The 21,157-nt window shown below is 37.0% G+C and overlaps 2 protein-coding genes across 3 annotated transcripts in view; one reads left to right on the top strand and one right to left on the bottom strand.

Moving 5' to 3' along the window:
* The window catches only part of Ccdc82 (coiled-coil domain containing 82), a 47,206-nt gene extending 33,901 nt beyond the window's left edge, over nt 1-13,305 (bottom strand). For both annotated transcript variants that reach the window (XM_021173105.3, XM_085844401.1), the window contains exons 1-3: nt 13,233-13,305; nt 7,504-8,231; nt 6,872-7,076 (exon numbers count right to left, since the gene is read on the bottom strand). In XM_021173105.3, coding sequence (XP_021028764.1) covers nt 6,872-7,076; nt 7,504-8,217 — 919 coding nt within the window. In that variant the 5' untranslated portion in view covers nt 8,218-8,231; nt 13,233-13,305. The remainder of the gene's footprint in view (nt 1-6,871; nt 7,077-7,503; nt 8,232-13,232) is intronic.
* A 489-nt stretch (nt 13,306-13,794) lies between these two features.
* Nucleotides 13,795-16,982, top strand: Jrkl (JRK like). The gene has a single exon (XM_021172837.3). The coding sequence runs from the start codon at nt 14,247-14,249 to the stop codon at nt 15,816-15,818; it is 1,572 nt and encodes a 523-aa protein (XP_021028496.1). The 5' UTR covers nt 13,795-14,246; the 3' UTR covers nt 15,819-16,982.
* The last annotated feature ends 4,175 nt before the right edge of the window (nt 16,983-21,157 follow it).

Raw genomic sequence — 21,157 nt, 5'->3', positions numbered from 1 at the left:
TTTTATATCTTAGAGGGAAAAACCCTTTCAATTACTATTTTTTCAAAGTTTACTTTATTCTCATGTACTTCTTCTTCTAAGTGAACTTCAGAATTGTTTTGTAAAGTTGAACCAAAAACTAATTTTAGAAGAAAGACTTCTTGTGGTGTGTATATTACTTTCAGATCATCTGTGTCTCCCCACTTAGGCTGTCTTTCTTATTTTACAGTAAGTGTGTTTTTCTATTTATAAAGTCAGTCATGCTTTTACATTTGGGTTTAGAAACTACATTTTGTTATCAGTATGGGAGGAATTTTTCCTTAATTATATCATTTAAGTATTCACTTCTAGTGTACAAGGAGATAATTGAGATTTGTATATTCATTATTACTTTGGCCATTTGTCTGAGATATTATAGTAGTTTTAAAATAGCTTTTTTGATATCTGTGGAGGATGAGCCTCTAGAATACCACAGAGCTGGGGATGGGTACTGTTAACAGGTTCTGATGACATTATTGCCATCTCTCCCAAACCTGGTCTCACTAGCACTAAATTTATTTCAAGGAGTAAGAGAAAGTTTATTAATACTTCTCCATGAAGACGTGTATAACTGGCTGACATGTTGGTTTATGGAGTGAAAACACTTCGCATGAGGGGTAAAGGCAGAGTAGGAAATCTATCTTTTTAACAGTTCCTCTCTACCCATGCATGAACATGGGGAAGGAAGAATCTGGGTAGGAAACTACAGCAAGAAATTCAACAGACAATACTGGTCTTAGACTACTCATATTCTTTCCCTTATCTTCCACATCACTGGTTAGGCTAGAGAGTTATTGATTGTGGTTATATGCACATGATGACATACAAATATGCCATCATCGCAGGTGCAAAGGCCTTTTCAATACTAGCTCTCCTTTATCTACTTCACAATGAACTCATCCTAAGCACAACTTTATTTTTCCCAGTATGGGTAACTGGGTTAGTGTCGTTTAACATTGTTTTTGTTCTTTTCAAAAACCAAACTGAATGAATCAGAGGTGTCCCAGTGAAGGGTCAAAATGTAGGTTGGGGGTCAGCTGTCTATCACTCCACTCTAGTCCTGCCTATCTCCTCACAGTCACTGAATTGTTTTGGCACAGCAAAGGATATATTAAGTGTCTACTGCATTCAAAGGACAGAACAGTAACAGGAAGTGGGGAATAATGTGAAAACTCCTTAAATACACATAATCTGGACTGGGAATTGAAATTAAAGCCTCTCTCTCTCTCTCTCTCTCTCTCTCTCTCTCTCTCTCTCTCTCTCTCTCCACTGTTAATCAGAGATCATTCATCTGTAGTTTTATTTGTTTCATGTTTACACCTTAGCACACTGCTCAAGAACATTTGAAGTAGGAAAGCTTTCTGTCCTTTCCATTTCATAAAGAGTGTCTCTAGTGTTTCATTATAAATAGTGCTGGTTCTCATTTCAAAATATGGTTATGTAAAGAAGAAATGTTCCTATTAGCAATTTTAAAAACCTCACCTTTAAAAATATGCATATTGAATGCAATCAAATGTTGTCTTCAGGCTCCTTTTTGTTGTACTGATAGAATTATATGAATTGCTAGGTGGCAACTAAGTTGATTAATTCCTTGTTTTAAACTACCAGTATTCTAGTGATGCAGTGCTTGTCTGAAATGTTTTCTTTTTACCTCTACTATGCTGTTTTGTCTGAACATATTTTAGCACAGAGTGCTAAAGTGATAATGCAACATTCACTATCCACTTAACAGTGTTTTACTTGTTTCTTCTACCCATGCACAATATTTCCAACATGTGAAGTATGCAGGTCAGATGTATGATGGGCAAATACCTGTCCTTTAACCTCTTTTCATATCTTTCATGAGAACTGCAGTCTGAGAATATAAATAGACATTTACAAGGCTGATGTTAAGAGGTGAAGACTTGAGTGTGGTGAAGGAAGAAACTAGTTGTTCTGAAGTGGGGTAAATGTACCTCTTGGCCAAATGGCAGGTAGTGAGGAAATGGCACATGTCCTCTTTTGTTCCCTAGTCTTTACTGAATCGACAACCCACTCTCATTTTTGAGTCAGGATCTCATTATGTAGCCCTGGTTGGAACTATGCATGTAGCCCAGTTTGCCTTGAATTCAGAGATCTACCAGCCTCTGCCTACTAGTGCTGGGATTAAAGGTGTACATCACAATCGATGGCCAGTTTTGATTTTCAACTGTATGCTAAATGCAGAATTAGGAGCTTCAAATTGCACTTAGTATGAATTATAGAAGTTAGCAGGATTAAATCTGGAATACCACTTCAGTTATAATTTAACCCAAGCCACAGAGGGGTATTCACTGTTCATCATATAGACTACTGAGTTAATAAGAAAAATACTTTTTAATTTATAAGATTAACTTATAGCAACCTTTAGAACTTAATTCTTCAGCTAATCAAGCACTGCTTAAATTTTGTCAACTTCACTGGACATAAAGTTGATAAATTAAAACTACTCATTTAATCATATATTAACTCTACATTTTTGTTTTATCAGCTATGACATTTACAAAAACTCTAGTCATGATTATCATTTATCTCATATAAAATCCAGAAATTTTCAGATACTATGCTTTTTCAAATTACCTACCCAACTGCAATGTGTTCCTATCAAGTGCCATAAAGACTAACACATTAGGGATGGTAGCTCAGAGCCTTGAATCTTTCAAGACTGAACATAGGATGATTACCATTGGTTTGCATCCAGGCTGGGCTACATGGTGAGTTCTAGGGCAGCCTAGGCAACAATGTAAAATCTTATCTTAAATGAAGAAAAAAGAAAAAGATAATGCATAGGAATACAGCAAAGAGCGAAGACAGTTAACTGCCTAGCCTTTTCTTTCAGAAATCAGATACTTATTTCACTGGTCTTTTTTTACTTGCCAAAAAAATTCTTTTTGATGTCCTGTTCTGATAAATGTATGAAATGATCCTGTCACCCTGACAATAGTTGATGTACTTCTCCAACTCTTACACTATATCTTACTTAGTGTTCTACTTATTGAGCTCAAGATGTCTAAGAGATAATCATATAAACATACTCAACAAGTTGATGAAAATGTGGACATTATACTCAGGAGAAATCTTGCCTGAAGCTAAATATTAGGGAGTTTTTGCTTATATACTAGGCTAAAGTAGTGGCAAACTGCTCTAAGTACAAGCAAAATGAAGGCAGTTGATGAAGTCGTGGGACATACAAAAGAATGGCAAAATTGGGAAAGATTAGTGTCATTATCCAAAGGAAAGGCAGGGGACAGTGGTAATACAGAAGCTACAGAAGAGGAGGAACATTCAGGAGTGATAGTGGCCAATCGCAGCAAAACAACACTGGGTTAACATAAGGACTGTAGAGTATGCTGGTAAGCAGAGGTTATCCAGTGCCACTGTTTACTACTCTGTAATCATACAGGAAACAAATAAAAAGAGAATATAGTGGCTCATAGAACATGTCAACTCAAGAAAGGAAGAACAAGAATACTGTTATCAGTTGAGGAAAACACAGCCTGTTGAATAAGACTACTGCAAGTATAGAACACACAAAATAAAATGGTTTGCATGGAATATGAAACACAAACCCCTGAGGCTGAGATATTTAATATTAAAAGCAAAGCCAGTACTCTCTGGAAGTTATTCAAGTGAGATACAGTCTTCTGTCCACAGAAATTCTGAACACAAGTGTTGATATTAGTTTTATTTATAATTACCAAAACATGGAAAGAAGCAAGATGTTTTTCAACAGATGAGTGCATAAACTGTGGCAAATCCATACAATGCATTTTTACTTAGTAATGAAAATAAATGAGCTATGGCACCTGTTTAGCCATGGGAAAAAAACCTCAAGATGCACAGTTGGGTGAAGAAACCAATAGGAAAACTTACACGCTGTGGTGTTCTTAATAATTCTGTGATATTCTGGAAATGTTAAAAACTATGGCAACAAACCCAAATAAGTGGTTTTGTATGGTTCTAGGAAAAGATGGGAATGTACATTTACTACTTTACAAATTGCTGTAATTAAACACTTAAGAAGTAACCTAAGGAAGGAAGAATTTATTTTGGTTTGTTTCACAGTATAGCTCACGACAGCAAGAACAGCTTGAAGCTATGTAGGCAGAGGCATGAGGCTGATTATATCGCAGTGAAGGGAAAATGACAAGAGCGAGAGCCATAAGCAGAGTTTGAGTTATAACTCCTGAGCTATAATCTGCTCCCTAGAAACTTGCTTCTTCCAGCTATGTCCTACCACCTAAAGTTTCACAGCACCCCCCCCCCAAAACAGTGCCACAACCACTGTTCAAGTAGTCACATACACAGGTCTTCAGAAAGCATACCATAAACTATAACAGATAAAGAACATTTTAGGACACTGAAATTATTATGGTAGGTATCTGTCATTAGACAGTTGTCAAAATCCACAGAGGTACAAGCCAAAAGAGGGCTCTAATGTGAACTATGAATAAGTTTAATGTATCAAGACAGTATCATCAATTGTATCATCATTTGTAACAAAGGTATCAAACCAGTGTAAGAGGTGAATGAGGACATGACAGTTCTAATTTTCATTCAAAATTTCTCTAATTCCCAAACTGCCATTAAAATACAGTAAGCAGAAAGGAGTAGGTAGAGAAGGAATTAGAAGTAGTTTACATATACTAGTCTTGCACTTATTTAATGCAGTCTCTATAAAGAATCTATAATGATAGTATATCTCCTAATTGAGTGTTCTTATGATGTAAATACCTAAGTAGCAAATGAACCTGTACCTGTTGATTCAAGAAAGTTAAAGATTAACTTGGAAATGCCTTGCTTTCTTCCTTAATCTGTCAAGTTTCCTAAAGTAGGAATAATTTTTCTGCCTACTGTTTCATTAAAAGTTGTGGGATATAAGTTAAACTCACACTTAATTTTGTTATACAAAATGTTATACTTCATAAAATAATTATTTAAGAAGAATCTATTCTTTAATATATCAACCTGTTTCTGTGAACTGCAAAACATCATGATAAAAATTTTTGAACTTATGTACAATTATATGGATCCAATTGGTGATATGCATATTTAAATGTTCCCCAACTTTTCAAATTCTATTATTTATAATTTTATTAATTACACACACACATCACACATACACACACACGGGGGGAAGGTAAAGGGAGACAGAGACAGAGAGAGGGAGAGAGAGGGGGGAATATATAGGGGAGAGAGAGAGAAAGAGAATACTTTCTATTTTTGGTAGTCTTCATTGTGTGAAGATTCAAATCCCTGATTAAAAAAAAACAGTAATTTTAAAGTAAGTACACTGTCTAATGTCTATTTAAAGATACCAGCAAGACCCACAGTTATCAATATTAAAATACCATATTTTTCTGGTATTTTCAATGTACAAAAGTACAACTGACAAAACAGCTGCCCCTCACAAAAAGCAGAGCACTAGCACCAAACAACTAATAATGATGTCAGTCACCACAGTGAGGCTCTGGTGATAAAAACTATCCAATTGCCTAGGAATACCCTGGATGAAACAGTAAAACTGATCACTCTCATTAATCTTTAATATGCACGTCCTTTAGTACTATGTAGGAAAAACTTATACTGCATACCAAAACAGACTGGTAGTTCTGAGGGAAACTCATCCATGCAACTGTTATAACAGGGGTAAAGCTCCATCTGTCATGAAACAACTTCTTCAAAGAACAATGATAAGTTGGATATTCAATAATATTTGTCAAATGTCTTCTCAAGAAGGAACAAGCAACCCTGTCAAAACTTTAATTATAATTTACTCTGTTGGTTGCCAATAAATAAAGCCAAGTGTTTAAGTAGAAATCATAGTTCTGAAAAACAGATATGTAGTAACTGCATATGGTAGCTTCTCAATATTATGAGGATATTTTGATCCAATTAAAATGTTAACAGATGTAAACTAATGTAATAAAATCATACATGGGTAAAATAGCCTATAAAATGCAAGGTTGCCAATGGGTTGTACTATGAGTGTTAAAAGTTCTTTTATATGGTTTCAGCTTCCATAGTACAACTAACTTTCAGGAAACTATCATTGGTCAAATTTTTGTGTATTAACATTATCTGATACGAATATCAATTATTTTGGAAACAATATAAAGATGTTCTTCCCTTTTCCAGCTGCATGTTAGTATGAGGCAAAACTGTTTCATGTAATTCAACAAAACAGCACATTAGGACAGACTTAAAGCTGTTCAGATACAAGAATTCAGCTGCCTTCCAGTAAGATCAACATTAAAGATAACTAAAAGGGCAGGAGAGGTGGCTAAGTGGTTCACAGTGCTTACTGCTCTTCCATAGGACAGGGTCAGGTTCCCAATACCACACCCTACCCAGCAGGCTTACAACTGGCTTTAATTCCAGTTCCAGGTGCTTCTGCGAGCACCTGTTTGCATGCATACAGTGTGGATAAACTCACACAGGTATACATACATATAAATTTCAAACATATATTCAAAAATATTTCAAAGTATATAAAAGAATGCTAGTCTCCTTTTTTGGAAAAGTTATTTGCCATAAAATGTTACCATAAAATATAGTGTGTTTTCTAATTAATAAATGTGTTTTAAATTGTATTTACAGTGGTAAATACTGACAAAGTTAGCCTAATAAATGCTTGTTTCCTGGGGGATCAATAGTATAAAAGGGAAATGAATTCCTTAAATCACTGGAATGAACTTTTATTGTCAAATTTAAAATACCCAAACATAAAAACCATAACTCCTAACCAAATGTTTTAGAAGATGATATTAGTAAGCTTTGATTCATTATATAATGATTTGAACAAGGCAGAAACCTTGCTTCATGTTTAACTTACAAAGAGAATTCTGTTTTACTAATTTCAGTTGTGATGTAGTCAGATTTTCTCCTTGTTGATTTTTATTCTCGTCATTGCCTTCCTCATCTGGCACTACAAAATCATCAATCATGTAATCATCTCCATTTTCATCATATCTGTAATCATCCTCGTCCTCATCTTCATCCTCCTCATCAGTGCCTGAACAAGAGTCCTTTTCAGAGTCCTAATTAAATGAGAGGAAATGCTTCAGTAAATATTGTGCCTTTAAAACAGCCAGCATGGCTTTAAAATTAAATCTGAAAGCCTAAAAAGGTACACATTTTAAAGCTAGCTACTGAACTTTTAAAAACCAAGGAACTATAAATTTTGGTTTTGTTTGGTAAAATGTTTAAAATGGATTAAGAATATGAGCAATTATGAATGGGAAAGATCATTCAGAACAAAAAATAGTCTTGATATTTTTTTAAAGGAAAGTGGGGCTAACAATAAAATGTTATTATTAAATACAATAGTACATTATGTCATTTAGAAATGCTTATTTTAAAGCTCTAGCCTTATTGAAAATAGAATAGAGTCAGTATTTTAATGTTTATAGAATCTACTTTCAAGTAAAAATTCAACAATAATAAACCAAACAAAATAAAACACACCTCAAAATTTCTACCACTATTGCGCCTCTGTCTCTGGCGTGATCTCTCAGAGAGTTCCTGTAGCTTCTGGTGGTATTCTCGCTTTCGTGCAGCTGATGATTTCTCAGGAGTTTCTTGCTCCATTTCCAATGAAGAACATTCATCCTCAACTACTCTGCGTGGGTGTTTACCATTTGCTTTTCTAATTAGGATATCACTGTCATCGCTCTCATCACTGTCATACATCACAGAGGACAGCCTTTTTCTTTTTCCTGGCTTGATGTATTCATCTTCCATATCTTCCTCTAGGATTTGGCCAGTGTGTCTGTTGTGATAATTCTCTGCTTGACCTGGGTGAGCTTCATCATCTGATAAGTCATTATGTTTGGTTTCCTTCATTTTTTCTTCATCTGCTGAACTATTGCTGGTGTTTGTAAGATGTTTACTGTTGCTTTCCTGACTTTCAACTTTGATTAATTTAAGCTCTGTTTCCTTTTCTGGTAGTTCATTAATACCAGACTTCTTGCTAATATCAAGCTCTTCATCACTGTCAATACTTTCCCCACTATCATGCTCTTCATCGCTGTCAAGTTCCTCATTACTATCTAGCTCTTCATCACTATCAAATAACTGTGAGATGCTTCTTTTAGTCCGATGCCAATCAACTCGAGATTTTTGTTCAGGTTCTTGGGTTTTAGAATTTTTTCTTGTTTCGTGTCTTCTAACATGTACCATTTTCACTTAAGCTTCTATAAAAGAAAGTTATTAGGAACATAACAGTGACAACCAGATTACAGCAATGAGTAAAGGTACACATTAATTTGGATTCATTAAATAGTTCACAAAGGCATGAATCACATGAGATACTGGAGTTAAAAAAATCACAGAACAGTTAATATTCAAATAATTAATTGAACAACTATTATTTTTTGAACACCTATTCTTAATTATGTTGTGCTGAAAAGAATACAGAGGAAAAATCATGGTCTTGTATCCTTTAGAAAACTGAATTAAACTTAAGGATGCAAACATAATTAAGAAAAATTGAAGTAGTCAGTGTTAATAATAAAAATAACTGTGATAGAAATGTCAAGATATAGAAAGATTAGTAAGGCAATTAGTTCACCAAAATAATTTCAGACAAGTTAGTGTGGTGCACACAAAACTCTGGTGCTGATAATGAACATGCTATACTTAGTTAATAAGTATCACTGAAAAGGTTTAGACAGTTTCCGACAGGAGCAATGAGACAAGAACAGAAAACCATGAAATTACAAAGATATGGCTTGGAGGTGGCTTACTGGGTAAACTGTTTGCCCTGAAAGCATGAGGACCTGGGTTAAGATCCCTATCACACACATGAAAACTGGGTGTGGCAGTGCACACAAAGCCCAGAAGGGGACAGAGACAGGTGAATCTTAACAGGTGGCTCCTTGCCCTATCAGTCCAACTGAAATGGCAAGTTCTAGATTTAGTGAGAAGTGTTGTTTCAAAAAATAATGCCAAGAAACAATTGAGTAAGATATCACTACATCTATCTCTAGTTTTGTCAAATACCTGCATTGGTGAGCAAACCTACATATGTTGCATATATGTGTCCAACACACAAATACATGGCATTACAAACATGATTTGTCCTCAGGCAAAGAAGGATTTAATTTAGAACAGAAATCACATGAATTTAAAAGCTCAATCAAGTTACATGAACAAAGTTACAATAATTGATATAAAAGAGATGACAATACAATGCTGAGAGATAACCTATCTGATAAGACTGTTGCAGCTATATTCCTTAGAGAAGTGTAAATGGAGTTATACTACACTTAAAATGTACAGAATAATCCAAGAAAATTTACTAAAAATATAATAACATAGTCAAATGAAAATGGTAAGAAAAGTTTCATGGTAAAGCAGAACATTGTATAAGGAAGAAAAAAGCTATCAGTTCATGAATTTATAAAATATATTTCACTAAATTTATCACAAGCATGTATTAAACTACTGACAGGTAAAATAACTAGAAATTTAATAACATATATATACTTTTGTGGTTACCAAGGGATAGAATCACAAAACAATATGACCTCATAATACATGTAGAAGAGCTTATGAAAATTATTATGATATTATTCTACAATAGCCCATATTTCTTGTCTTCCCATTACTCATAATATCATCAAAGGATAAAACAATAGTAGAACCTTAAAGCAAAAATAATCCAAGACTGTAAAAATAATCATACTGCTCATGTTTTTTATTACAAACATTAGCTTCAAACATCCACTTAATTTGTTTCACTTCTAAGGGATTGTTAGAAGCTTAGAGAAAGAGAAATGATTATAAAATAAAGATTAACTGTCATTGAAAAATATTAAAAAATGTGTAACTAACTATGAGGGTAGTATCAAAGCTACATAGCCAAAATAATTTTAAGCAATGCTGGCATTGCTGGACCAAGTTTACAATGTTCCAAAATTATTACTTGGAAAAGGAAAGAATGTATCAATCATTTAATTGTACTAATCCTGATATGGTTATAAGGTAATATATCTCCATATAATGGTAATTTCTCATATAAACTCAGAACAACAGAAATTATAAGATTATACACTAAAAATGATCTGTATATCATAGGCTGAAATGTAAGTTTGTGGTAGTATCTGCTACAGGATATAATTAATGTAATAGTAATAATAAGTAATGCATACCAAATAGTAAACCAAATGGCCTATTTGAATTATAGTTGGTTATAATCTATAATCTATTTGAGTTATAGTTGGTTATAAAGCCAAAAAGATAAAAACAGTAAAGGTAAATAATGAAAATTATCTTATAAACACCTATAAATCTAGCATTCTTCAAAGCATGCTTTTTGTACACCCCACTGCTTTCCAATATTTCCACCTAATTTCAACAGTTTCAAACAATTTTTCTTTTGTTAAACACCAGAATAAGTAGACAGCTTATGTTTGGAAGTCATAGAGTAAAAAAATATTTGTAAGAACATATAATTTTCCATAAGCCAATTTTGTACATGTGCAGTACACAATCATGGCTTTCTAGGAAACTTGTTTGAATTGGGAGAAATAATAAAAACACTTCAATAAAAATACAAATAGTGTTTCATTAGATACATAAAAGTAAATATAGACAGTAAGAAATATTGATAGATGATTTTATTTTAGTACACAAAACAAATTCACATACATGAGATTGCTCTTATAAAACTAGAACATGCTCAAAGCACATTTATTTTACTGGGTATTTCCTAGAACAACATTAGAAATGATTAAGACTATCCTTCTATTAAGAAGACATATGACTATACATAATGATGGCATAAAAGAAATAAACTATACTTAAAATTGATCAGTATACTTTCATATTTACTTTTAAACCCTGACAAAGAATATAGTATTTATCTTCATATGTAAATATTAAAGACAAGGACATAGAGTTTAAATGACAAATATCACAAAGCTTGCTAGTGACAGAGCAGGGATTAGAAACCAGGTCTCCTGATTCCCTGTCCAGGGCTAGACAATGACTGCTGCTAACATCATGTGTACAGGTAGTAAAAATTAACACGTTGAAGTAGTATTTTATTTCTTATTCATGCTAAATTTTAGTTTTGGAAAATAATCATCAAAATGGTGAACACTAACAAACATGCTTTTAAAAAATTATGTAACTGAATTTAAGTGCATATGGGTTAAGTCAGAAATTTTTGAAAATTATCCTTCAGGCAAGAAAAAAAAATGTGCAAAAAGAGATGGGAAGCTGTAGACTTCCCTCTACCATTTCTTGGATGGCATCAAAACCAAAATTTAAAGGAAGAAACTTTGGCAAGGACCAAAGCAAAAATTTCCATGGAAAACTTTGACCGTTTTAGAAGGTATATTTTATTTAAGTTAATAAAGCTTCATTTGGCCAAATGTACATGTGCTGAGGCTTCTGTCCTATTTAAAAAGTCATTTCCATCAATAAGGTAAAATAATCCTGTTATCAAAAGGGAGATTTTGAATGTGGATAGCTCTTCTTGTTAAATTATGGGTATCTTTACTAAATCATCTGAGGAGGGAAGAATGACAGAGGAAAAAAGTGTGTGATCTTGGGAAGAAAAATGAGAACAGGAAGTACATGGTAAGTACATGGGTAAGGTCGCTCCTTGTTTAGAATTCGCCTGAAAGAGGATCCATGCAAATGGATGTAAGTTTTGTTTATGCTGAATTGAAAATTTCAAATGAGAATTTTATTAAGATATCTTACCTTCAGGCAAAGAGAAAAACAAAGACTCCACCAGAAAGCATCAAATAAGTGAATGAAAGTCAATACTATCATGTGTTTAATCGTTATCATGTAAGATGCACATATTAACTTTGATGTCTGCCAAAGAATATTAATTCATATTTGCATCTTTCTTTCAAAGTAACTTTACAGGAAAAAGAAGGAACTGTGTCGATGCTACTTGAATCGCTTATCAGAAGAAACATTTTCTTTTTATAATCAAGAAACCAACATAGAAGTCACCTACTTGTTCTATAAACACTGTAGGAAGATGATAGCTACTTAGCTCAGATTTGAGTACAATCCTATGCTTATTTTTGAAAATCCTACCAAGAGGAATTAATTCATGAAATTTGTAAAGCCCCAACCCTCTCTTATGTTTTCTTTTATATGGTGGAAAGGAAATGTTATAAGCCAAAGAGTTATTGAACATTTATCAAAATGCCAGCACATGTTCTGGTGCAGAATTGCTGCTAGAAGAAATAAATGTAGTCTCTGCTCCCAAGGAGCTCACAATCTTAGGAAATTACATGGGACATCAAAACCAAACCATCACAATAAAGGATTTGAGGGCAACATGCATGATTCTGTTTAAAATTTTATCACATTGGTCTGAGTCAATTTGTTATAGTCCTCCCATTGGCTGGTAAAGTGGGCAGCATACATAACACATCAGAAAAAAGGAAACGATGAAGTAAATATATAAAGAGGCAAACCAATGCCTCCCATTTAACACCATGGGTCAATACTTTGTAGAATTGGTTCTGCCAGCCTGGTATCCAGAATAACTAGCATCTGTGATGAGGGCTGTGGCTCTCTAAATCCAGCAGGGCCGAATGGAAGAGAGAAGAAATGATCCTTTGGGGTGAGGATATCAGGATCACATTCATGATTACCAATCTGGCTTTCTGGTGGTGGGACTCATTCCCCAGATACAGGAAGTGGGTGCTAAGGTCTCCAAAATGGAGGGATAGATGTTGATACAAGACAGGAACCCTGAATACAGCTTCACCAAGACCGCGCATGAGCCATATAAAGGCTGTGTACCCACAGATAAGGGTCTGGAGAGACAAGGAAAGTGAATGGATTGTGTACTCAGGAGTGTACAGAGAAATTCCCAGAAGGGTCTGTGCACAGAAAGATAAGGGTTCCAGGAAAGAGTTGCGGAGACACCCGTGGATGGCTGTGCTTCCACAGGCAGAGTCTGAGGAGACACCCGTGGATGGCTGTGCTCCCACAGGCAGGGTCTGAGACACTCGTAGGCCACTTCCCGCGTCCGTGACGCACATCTAAGAGATGACAGGTCGCAACACTGAGGGCGCCGGCCGCTCTCCTTCAGTCGGCAAGACGAGGCCTAGGCTCTGGGAAAGGCTAGGCGTCTCCCCCTCCCCACCACTACACTATCAGACTATCAGAGAGAATTCCCGCCAAAAACCTGCAGGCAGCCACCCTCTAGTTCTCACCTTTCAAAGCGCCTCGGTCTCCGCCTCCGCCTCTGCAACTGCCTCACCCAACTCCACTCCAGCCTCCTCCCCGCCCCGCCCCGCCCCGCCCCGCCCCGCCCTGCCTCACCCCGCTCCGCTCCCGCCTCCAACCCGCCCCGCCCCTGCCTCACCCCGCTCCGCTCCCTCTTCCTCACCGCCCCGCCTCTGCCTCGGCCCCTTCCGCTCCCGCCTCCTTCCCGCCCCGCCCCGGCCTCTGCCCCGCCCCCTAAGCTCCCGCCTTCGCCCCGCCCCTGCCCCGCCCCTGCCTCTGCCCCCTCCTCTCCCTCCTTCGCCCCGCCCCTGCCCTGCCCCCTCAGCTCCGGCCTTCGACCCGCCCTGGCCTCTGCCCCGCCTCTGCCTCGTCTCCTCCCCTCCTCTGCGTCCCGCTTGCCCTGCCTACTCCCCGCCCCGCCTCCGCCCAGGTTCCCTAGGTACCATGTTCCCCCCCACTTTCCGGGGAAAACCGGAAGTTCCGCCTCCAGGCGGGGCAGGGGCGGGGCCGAAGCGCGGTATCTGGGGCGCGGCTTCCGGGAGCGCGCTCTGAGGGAGGAGCGGCAGCGTCGCCGCTCTTGGGGAGCCGCAGAGGTGGGAGAGCGGCGTGGGGCGTACGGGGAGGGAGGACGGAGCAGGCCGGTCCGGGGCGACGGCCTGATTGCGGGTGGAGGAGCCCGTAGGCCTGCTCCCTGAGGAAGAGGAGCCTGGCTTCCTTCCGCTCTGCGCTAACTTTGGGGTGTGGCAATGAAGGGCCTGTACCCCGGGCTTGGACTGGAGTGAGAACTGCGGTCACAGCAGTTTTAAATCACAAGTCTATAGTCCCGATTATCCGCGAGGATGTGAGGCCTCCTCAGCCTCACTTCTGGTAAAGGCCTGCCCCGCAAATTTCCTGTCACCTTCTGCCTTGCCCTTGCTAGCCTCAGCGTCTGGGCTGCAGAGGCTGAAACAGGTCGAGTGAGTTCTTAAGGATTGCTACTGAGTGAGTTCCAGATTCTCACCATGTCAGGGAAGCGGAAGCGTGTGGTATTGACTATTAAAGATAAACTTGATATAATAAAGAAACTTGAAGATGGAGGCTCATCCAAGCAATTGGCGGTGATTTATGGAATTGGTGAAACAACAGTCAGGGATATAAGAAAAAATAAGGAAAAGATCATAACTTATGCAAGCAGCTCTGATTCCACAAGTCTTCTGGCCAAGAGAAAGTCTATGAAGCCATCCATGTATGAGGAACTAGATAGAGCAATGTTAGAATGGTTCAATCAGCAGCGAGCGAAAGGGAATCCCATATCTGGACCAATTTGTGCCAAACGGGCAGAGTTTTTTTTCTACGCTTTGGGAATGGATGGTGATTTTAACCCTTCTGCTGGTTGGTTAACACGCTTTAAGCAGCGGCACAGTATTAGAGAGATTAACATTAGAAATGAACGATTAAATGGAGATGAGACTGCAGTAGAAGATTTTTGTAACAACTTTAGAGATTTTATCGAACAAGAAAATCTGCAGCCAGAACAGATCTACAATGCAGATGAGACTGGACTCTTTTGGAAATGCCTACCTTCCAGGACTACAGTAATTAAAGGTAAATGTACTGTCCCTGGGCACAACTTAGGTGAAGAAAGAATCACCGTTATGTGTTGCACCAATGCAACAGGCTTGCACAAACTTAAACTTTGTGTTGTGGGCAAAGCAAGGAAACCTCGTTCCTTCAAGTCAACTGACACCTTAAACCTGCCTGTCTCTTATTTTAGCCAGAAAGGTGCATGGATGGATCTCTCCATTTTCCGACAATGGTTTGATAAGATTTTTGTGCCTCAGGTTCGAGAGTACTTAAGATCTAAAGGCTTGCAGGAAAAAGCAGTGCTCTTGCTGGATAATTCCCCAACACACCCAAATGAAAATGTCCTGAGGTCAGATGATGGCCAAATATTTGCTAAATATTTACCACCTAATGTAGCTTCATTGATTCAGCCCTTGGGTCAGGGAGTCATAGCAGCCATGAAAAGAAACTATCGTGCAGGTCTTCTCCATAACAATTTGGAAGAAGGTAATGACCTGAAATCATTCTGGAAGAAGCTGACTCTGTTGGATGCACTTTATGAAATAGCAATGGCATGGAACTTAGTAAAGCCAGTTACTATTAGCAGAGCTTGGAAACAGATTCTTCCTGCCATAGAGGAAAAAGAAGGGTTGGACTTTGATGAAGATATTTCTGGTGCTACTGTGGCTACCATTTTACAGCATACCAAAGGACTGGAAAATGTGACTCCTGAAAATTTGGAAAAGTGGCTTGAGATTGACAGTACTGAGCCAGGGTATGAAGTGTTAACTGACAGTGAAATCATCAGAAGAGCCCAAGGCCAGACAGATGAATCCAGTGAAAATGATGAGGAAAGAATTGAACTGATTCCAGAGAAACATATAAATCACACAACTGCTCTCCAATGGACTGAGAATTTGTTAGATTATCTAGAACAGCAAGGTGATATGATTCTACCTGACAGACTGGTAATACGTAAGCTTAGAGCCACCATCAGAAATAAACAGAAAATGACAAACCCAGGTCAATAACAGCATTTGAATTTTATCATTGTTATAATTGTATTTGTGACACTTTACAATGTGGTGTAATTTTATTCATGTTATACATTGTCAAACATAATTCTGTGAAGTACATATCCAAAGTATATCTGAAGTGATTTAAGGATTATGTGTTTCATTATGTGTTTTATCCCCTTATTTGTAAAAACAGAACTACTCTGTGTACATATAAATGACACGCATATACTTGCTTCTGTGAATTAGTGATCTCTAGGAGTGGCATTCCTTATATTTTCTAGCTTTAAAAGTTACAGTGAACAGATTGAGCACTTTCCTGAATTCTTTTGCTTGAATTTTGAGAACTGCAATAGCAATCTTTTCTTGTACTAACCATATTAAATAGTTGTCTGCTTTTTGTATTTGTATAGGCTGAGAATTAAATAATTAGATTTTAGGATGATATATAATATAAAAATGAAATTCAATAACAATGGTGGAAATCAATGAATTATAAAAACTAGAATAATTTGTTTTCTTACTTTTTTTGTGGGTGGAAAAGATAATTCTGGAAATGAATTACATGTACAAAGTAATTTTAAATGAAAGAAACCGGAAAGCTGATTTTTTGGGAGTTATCAGTTCATTTGAAGGAAACTGGGTATTAAGAATTTGGGAAACAATGGGTTATTTATCCAAAGAAAAATAATCTGGCTTTTTATTTTGAGTTTAATAACAGTACAGAATTATTTACTTAATTTTTCATAATTTTTTAAATTATTACATGTAATAGTAACTCCCACTAATATTTGGGAAACATCTGAAGTTTGAAAGTTAACTTTAGAAAATCTTTAGAAATATCTATAACTTGAAAAGCTTTTGTCATACTTGGCTGATTTTATTTGATATGAAAAAACAAAGTTTTTATTTTAGATAATTTATATGTTTCTATTCTGTTTTTTTTTTTGAAGAAAGCACAAATAACTGGGAAGTGCTAGATATAATAATTGTTAATTTTTTGACACAAAAAGGAATTCTGTAATTTGTCCTAAGAATTTTGACAGATTTTCTTAATTCTGCTAATCTAAGATATTGAAAATAGTTTGCATATGTTACAACTACTATAATCTAAAAGAAAAATATTTTTATTATAGCATGTCTGAGCTCAAAACTTATTAAAAAACAGAATTGGTCACAGTTTTGAATGTTTTGATTTTTTCCATTGGGATGTCTTGGGATTCTAAAACTCTTAAAGAGATTTTTATCCTTCTGTATTTCTGTTATATTTATATTATATATGTGTGTGTGTGTGCCTAGATTTTTCAAAGTACTACTTTATGATAAAGTGTTTAAAATTGTGTTTGTTTAATTCTCAGTGCCAATGGGAAGAAAGACATTACAAGTAAACATGGATATTAAATTAGAACAATTATTAGCTAAATTGCATATAAAACTTTTATAAAATGAAAATATACACTATAAAACTTCTTCCTCTCTCTTCTCTCTTTCCTCTTTCTTCCTTCCTCTCTCTCTCTCTCTCTCTCTCTCTCTCTCTCTCTCTCTCTCTCTCTCTAGTGTGAAATGCAGTGGTATCATTGCCACCTAGTGGTCAAATCATCCTTATCCTTGAACTGCTTGGTTAATTTTTAACAACATCTAGTAAAAGGTTCTCTATATGCTTGAGGGTCAAATTTTTAGTATCTCTAGACAGAGACGCTGCTCCTCTTTGATTTGAGCTATTCTTTGAAATTTGCAAACTGGTAAGCTAGCATTTCTGTATTGGTCCAGACTGCTTAATTTTAAAAGCTACCAATTCTTGAATGTTGTGTTCTAAGTTATGCACTTTTATTATTTAGTCATCTAAATATGAATTAGATGGAAGCTGTTATGTTAAGAAGTTACTCCAATTAAGAATTAAACCCAGGTGTTTGATTCTAATCAATCTAGCTAAACTCTTTATTCTTTCCCAGTTTTCTGTATTTATTATTTATTTACTGTCTCCGTCTATCATTTCCACACATATGAATTCTCTTATCTGTTTCCAAGAACACTGGTGGTAACCATTGATTTTTTCCTTTATTCTTTTATGAGATTTGCCTTCCTCTCTATTCTGTAGTACTGCTGTTATCTTTTTACATCAGTCATAGCATTTGAAGCTTGGATGTTTTTGTCTTGATTTCCAGGTTGTAAGAATTATTTCTTACTCCAATCTAGTCAAAGCCAACATTGGCAAAATGAACATTTTGCATACAAATTTCTTTTAACTTCATGGGGCTGTCTTGAAGAAAGTAGAAGAGCCAGTATAATATCAACATGGAAGTCTTGCTAGGCCAAAAATATTGAAAATCATTACTGTAGGAAGCATCATATAGAGTCAACATTGGAGAAATCAGGATTGTCACGAGGCCTGCTCACCTGAAATGCCAGAGTGAAAATAGTCAAACAGCCTAGTGATCCTTTGCTATTCTATTTGCTATTCCGCCTCCACCTGAATCTCTCCAGTATCCTAAGCACTGTGTAGGACCTAATCCTGAGCTTTTGACTCTCAATGAATAGAACTCATCCTTATGAAAGGGGCCCATGTCCTTTGCATCCTCTACCAATAGAATCTATATGCTTATCACAGATCCTCTAACTGTGAGCTCTGTTTATTAGCCAATAGAACTCATTTTTTTAAATTTAATTTTATTTGTAATTTATTTTTTACACTCCATATTCCATTCCCCACCCCTTCCTATCCACCATCTAACTTCTCCACATTCTCACCTCCTCCCCACCCCACCCCATCTTCACATGGATGTCCCCAACCTCAACCCCTCCTGACCTCTAAACTCCCTGGGGCCTCTACGCTCTTGAGGGTTAGGTGCTTATCTCTGAATGAACACAGACCTGGCAGTCCTTTATGTGCGTTGGGGGCCTCATAGCAGCTGGTGTATGCTGACTGTTTGGTGCTCCCGTGTTTGAGAGATCTCAGGGTCCAGGTTAATTGAGACTGCTGGGCCTCCAACAGGATCAGCCTTCTCATCTTCTTTCAGCCTTCCCTAATTCAACAACAGGGGCCAGCTGCTTCTGGCCATTGGCTGGGTGCAAATAACTGCATCTGACTCTTCCAGCTGCTTGTTGGGTCTTTCGGGGGGGGGGGGGGGCGGTCATGATAGGTCAGTTTTTGTGAGCATTTCCATAGCCTCAGTAATAGTGTCAAGCCTTGGGATCTCCCCTTGAGCTGGATCTCACTTTGGGCCTGTCGCTAGACCTTCTTTTTCTCAGGCTCCTCTCCATTTCCATCCCTTTAATTCTTTCAGACAGAAATAATTATGGATCAGAGGTGTGACTGTGGGATGGCAACCCCATCCATCACTTGATGTCCTGTCTTCTTGCTGGAGGTGGGCTCTATAAGTTCCCTCTCCCTACTCTCAGGCATTTAATCAAAGGTCCATCCCTATGAGTCCAGGGAGTCTCTCACCTTCCAGGTCTCTGGTGCATTCTGGAGGGTTGCCCCAACCTCCTATTTCCTGAGGTTGCCAGTTTCTGTTCTTTCTGCTGGCCCCCAGGGCTTAAGTCCTTTTCCCTCACCCAATAACAGACCAGGTTCCCCTCTACCCTCCACTGATCCCCCACTCTGGCCACATTCCCTCCCAAGTCCCTCCCTCCCTCTCTCCTCATTTGTGATTGCTTTCTTCTCTCTCCCAAGTGGGACTGAGGCATCCTCACTTGGACACTTCAGCTCGTTGAGAGTTTTGAATTCTGTAGACTGTATTGTGTATTCTGTATAGGTGTTTTCTTTCTTTCTTTCTTTCTTTCTTTCTTTCTTTCTTTCTTTCTTTCTTTCTTCCTTCCTTCCTTCCTTCCTTCCTTCCTTCCTTCCTTCCTTCCTTCCTCCCTCCCTCCCTCTCTCTCTCCCTTTCTTTCTTTCTTTCTTTCTTTCTTTCTTTCTTTCTTTCTTTCTTTCTTTCTTTCTTCCTTCTCTTTCTTTCTTTCTTTCTTTCTTTCTTTCTTTCTTTCTTTCTTTCTTTCTTTCTTTCTTTCTTTCTTTCTTTTCCTTCTTTTCTTTCTTTTCTTTCTTTTCTTTCTTTCTTTTTCTTTTTTCTTTTTAGGCTAATATCCACTTATTACCATGTATGTCCTTTTGGGTCTGAGTTACCTCACTCAGGATGATATTTTCTAGTTTCATCCATTTGCCTGCAAAACTCAGGATGTCCTCATTCTTAATAGCCGAGTCGTATTCCATTGTGTAAATGAACCATATTTTCTGTATTCATTCTTCTGTCAGGAGATATCTAGAGAACGTCTTCAGATGATAAACAACTTCAGCAAAGTGGCCAGATATAAAATTAACTCAAATAAATCAGTAGACTTCCTTTATACAAAGGATAAACAGGCTGAGAAAGAAATTAGGGAAACAATTCCCTTCACAATAGCCACAAATAGCATAAAATATCTTAGGGTAACTCTAACCAAACAAGTGAAAGACCCATATGACAATAATTTCAAGTCTCTCAAGAAAGAAATCGAAGAAGATCTTAGAAAATGAGAGATCTCCCATGCTCATGGATTGGCAAAATTAGCATAGTAATTCTGGCCATCCTAACAAAGGCAATCTATAGATTCAAGGCAAACCCCATCAAAATCCCAACAGAATTCTTTAAAGACATGGAAAGGGCAATTCGCAAATTCATCTGGAAAGGCAAAAAAAAAAAAAAAAAAAAAAAAAAAACCAAACCAAAACAAACAAACAAAAAAAACCAACCCAGAATAGTGAGAATAATTCTTAACAATAAGAGAACACCTGGGAGAATCACCATCCCTGACCTCAAGTTTTATTACAGAACAATAGTGATAAAAACTGTATGGTATTGGCACAGTGACAGACATGTTGATCAATGGAATAGAATTGAACACCCAGAAATAAAACCACACACTGTTACTTGATCTTTGACAAAGACTCCAAAAATTTACAATGGAAAAAAGAAAGCACCTTCAATTAATGGTGCTGATCTAACTGGCTGTATGTAGAAGAATGAAAACAGATCCATATTTGTCACCTTGTACAAAGCTCAAGTCCAAGTGGATCAATGACCTCAACATAAAACCAGATACACTGAATCTAAAAGAAGAGAAAGTGGGAAAGAGCCTTGAACTCATTGGCACAGGGGGAAATTTCCTAAACAGAACTCCAATAACTCATGCTCTAAGATCAAGAATTGATAAATGGGACCTCATGAAACTGGAAAGCTTCTGTAAGGCAAAGGACATAGCTGATAAGACAAATTGGCAACCTACTGATTGGGAAAAAAAATCACTAACCCCACATCTGATAGAGGGCTAATATCCAAAATATATAAAGAACTCAAGAAGTTAATCACCAAAAAAAC

This window comes from Mus caroli, unplaced genomic scaffold (assembly GCF_978045245.1).
Source record: "Mus caroli unplaced genomic scaffold, Mus_caroli_1 scaffold_11, whole genome shotgun sequence".
Lineage (NCBI taxonomy): Eukaryota > Metazoa > Chordata > Mammalia > Rodentia > Muridae > Mus > Mus caroli.
Note: the sequence above shows the minus strand (reverse complement) of the source record. Positions and strands in the feature narration are given on the sequence as shown.

What these genes read in the sequence shown, in the direction of transcription:
- Jrkl (XM_021172837.3), top strand. Translation starts at nt 14,247, where the DNA reads ATGTCAGGGAAGCGGAAGCGTGTGGTATTGACTATTAAAGATAAACTT.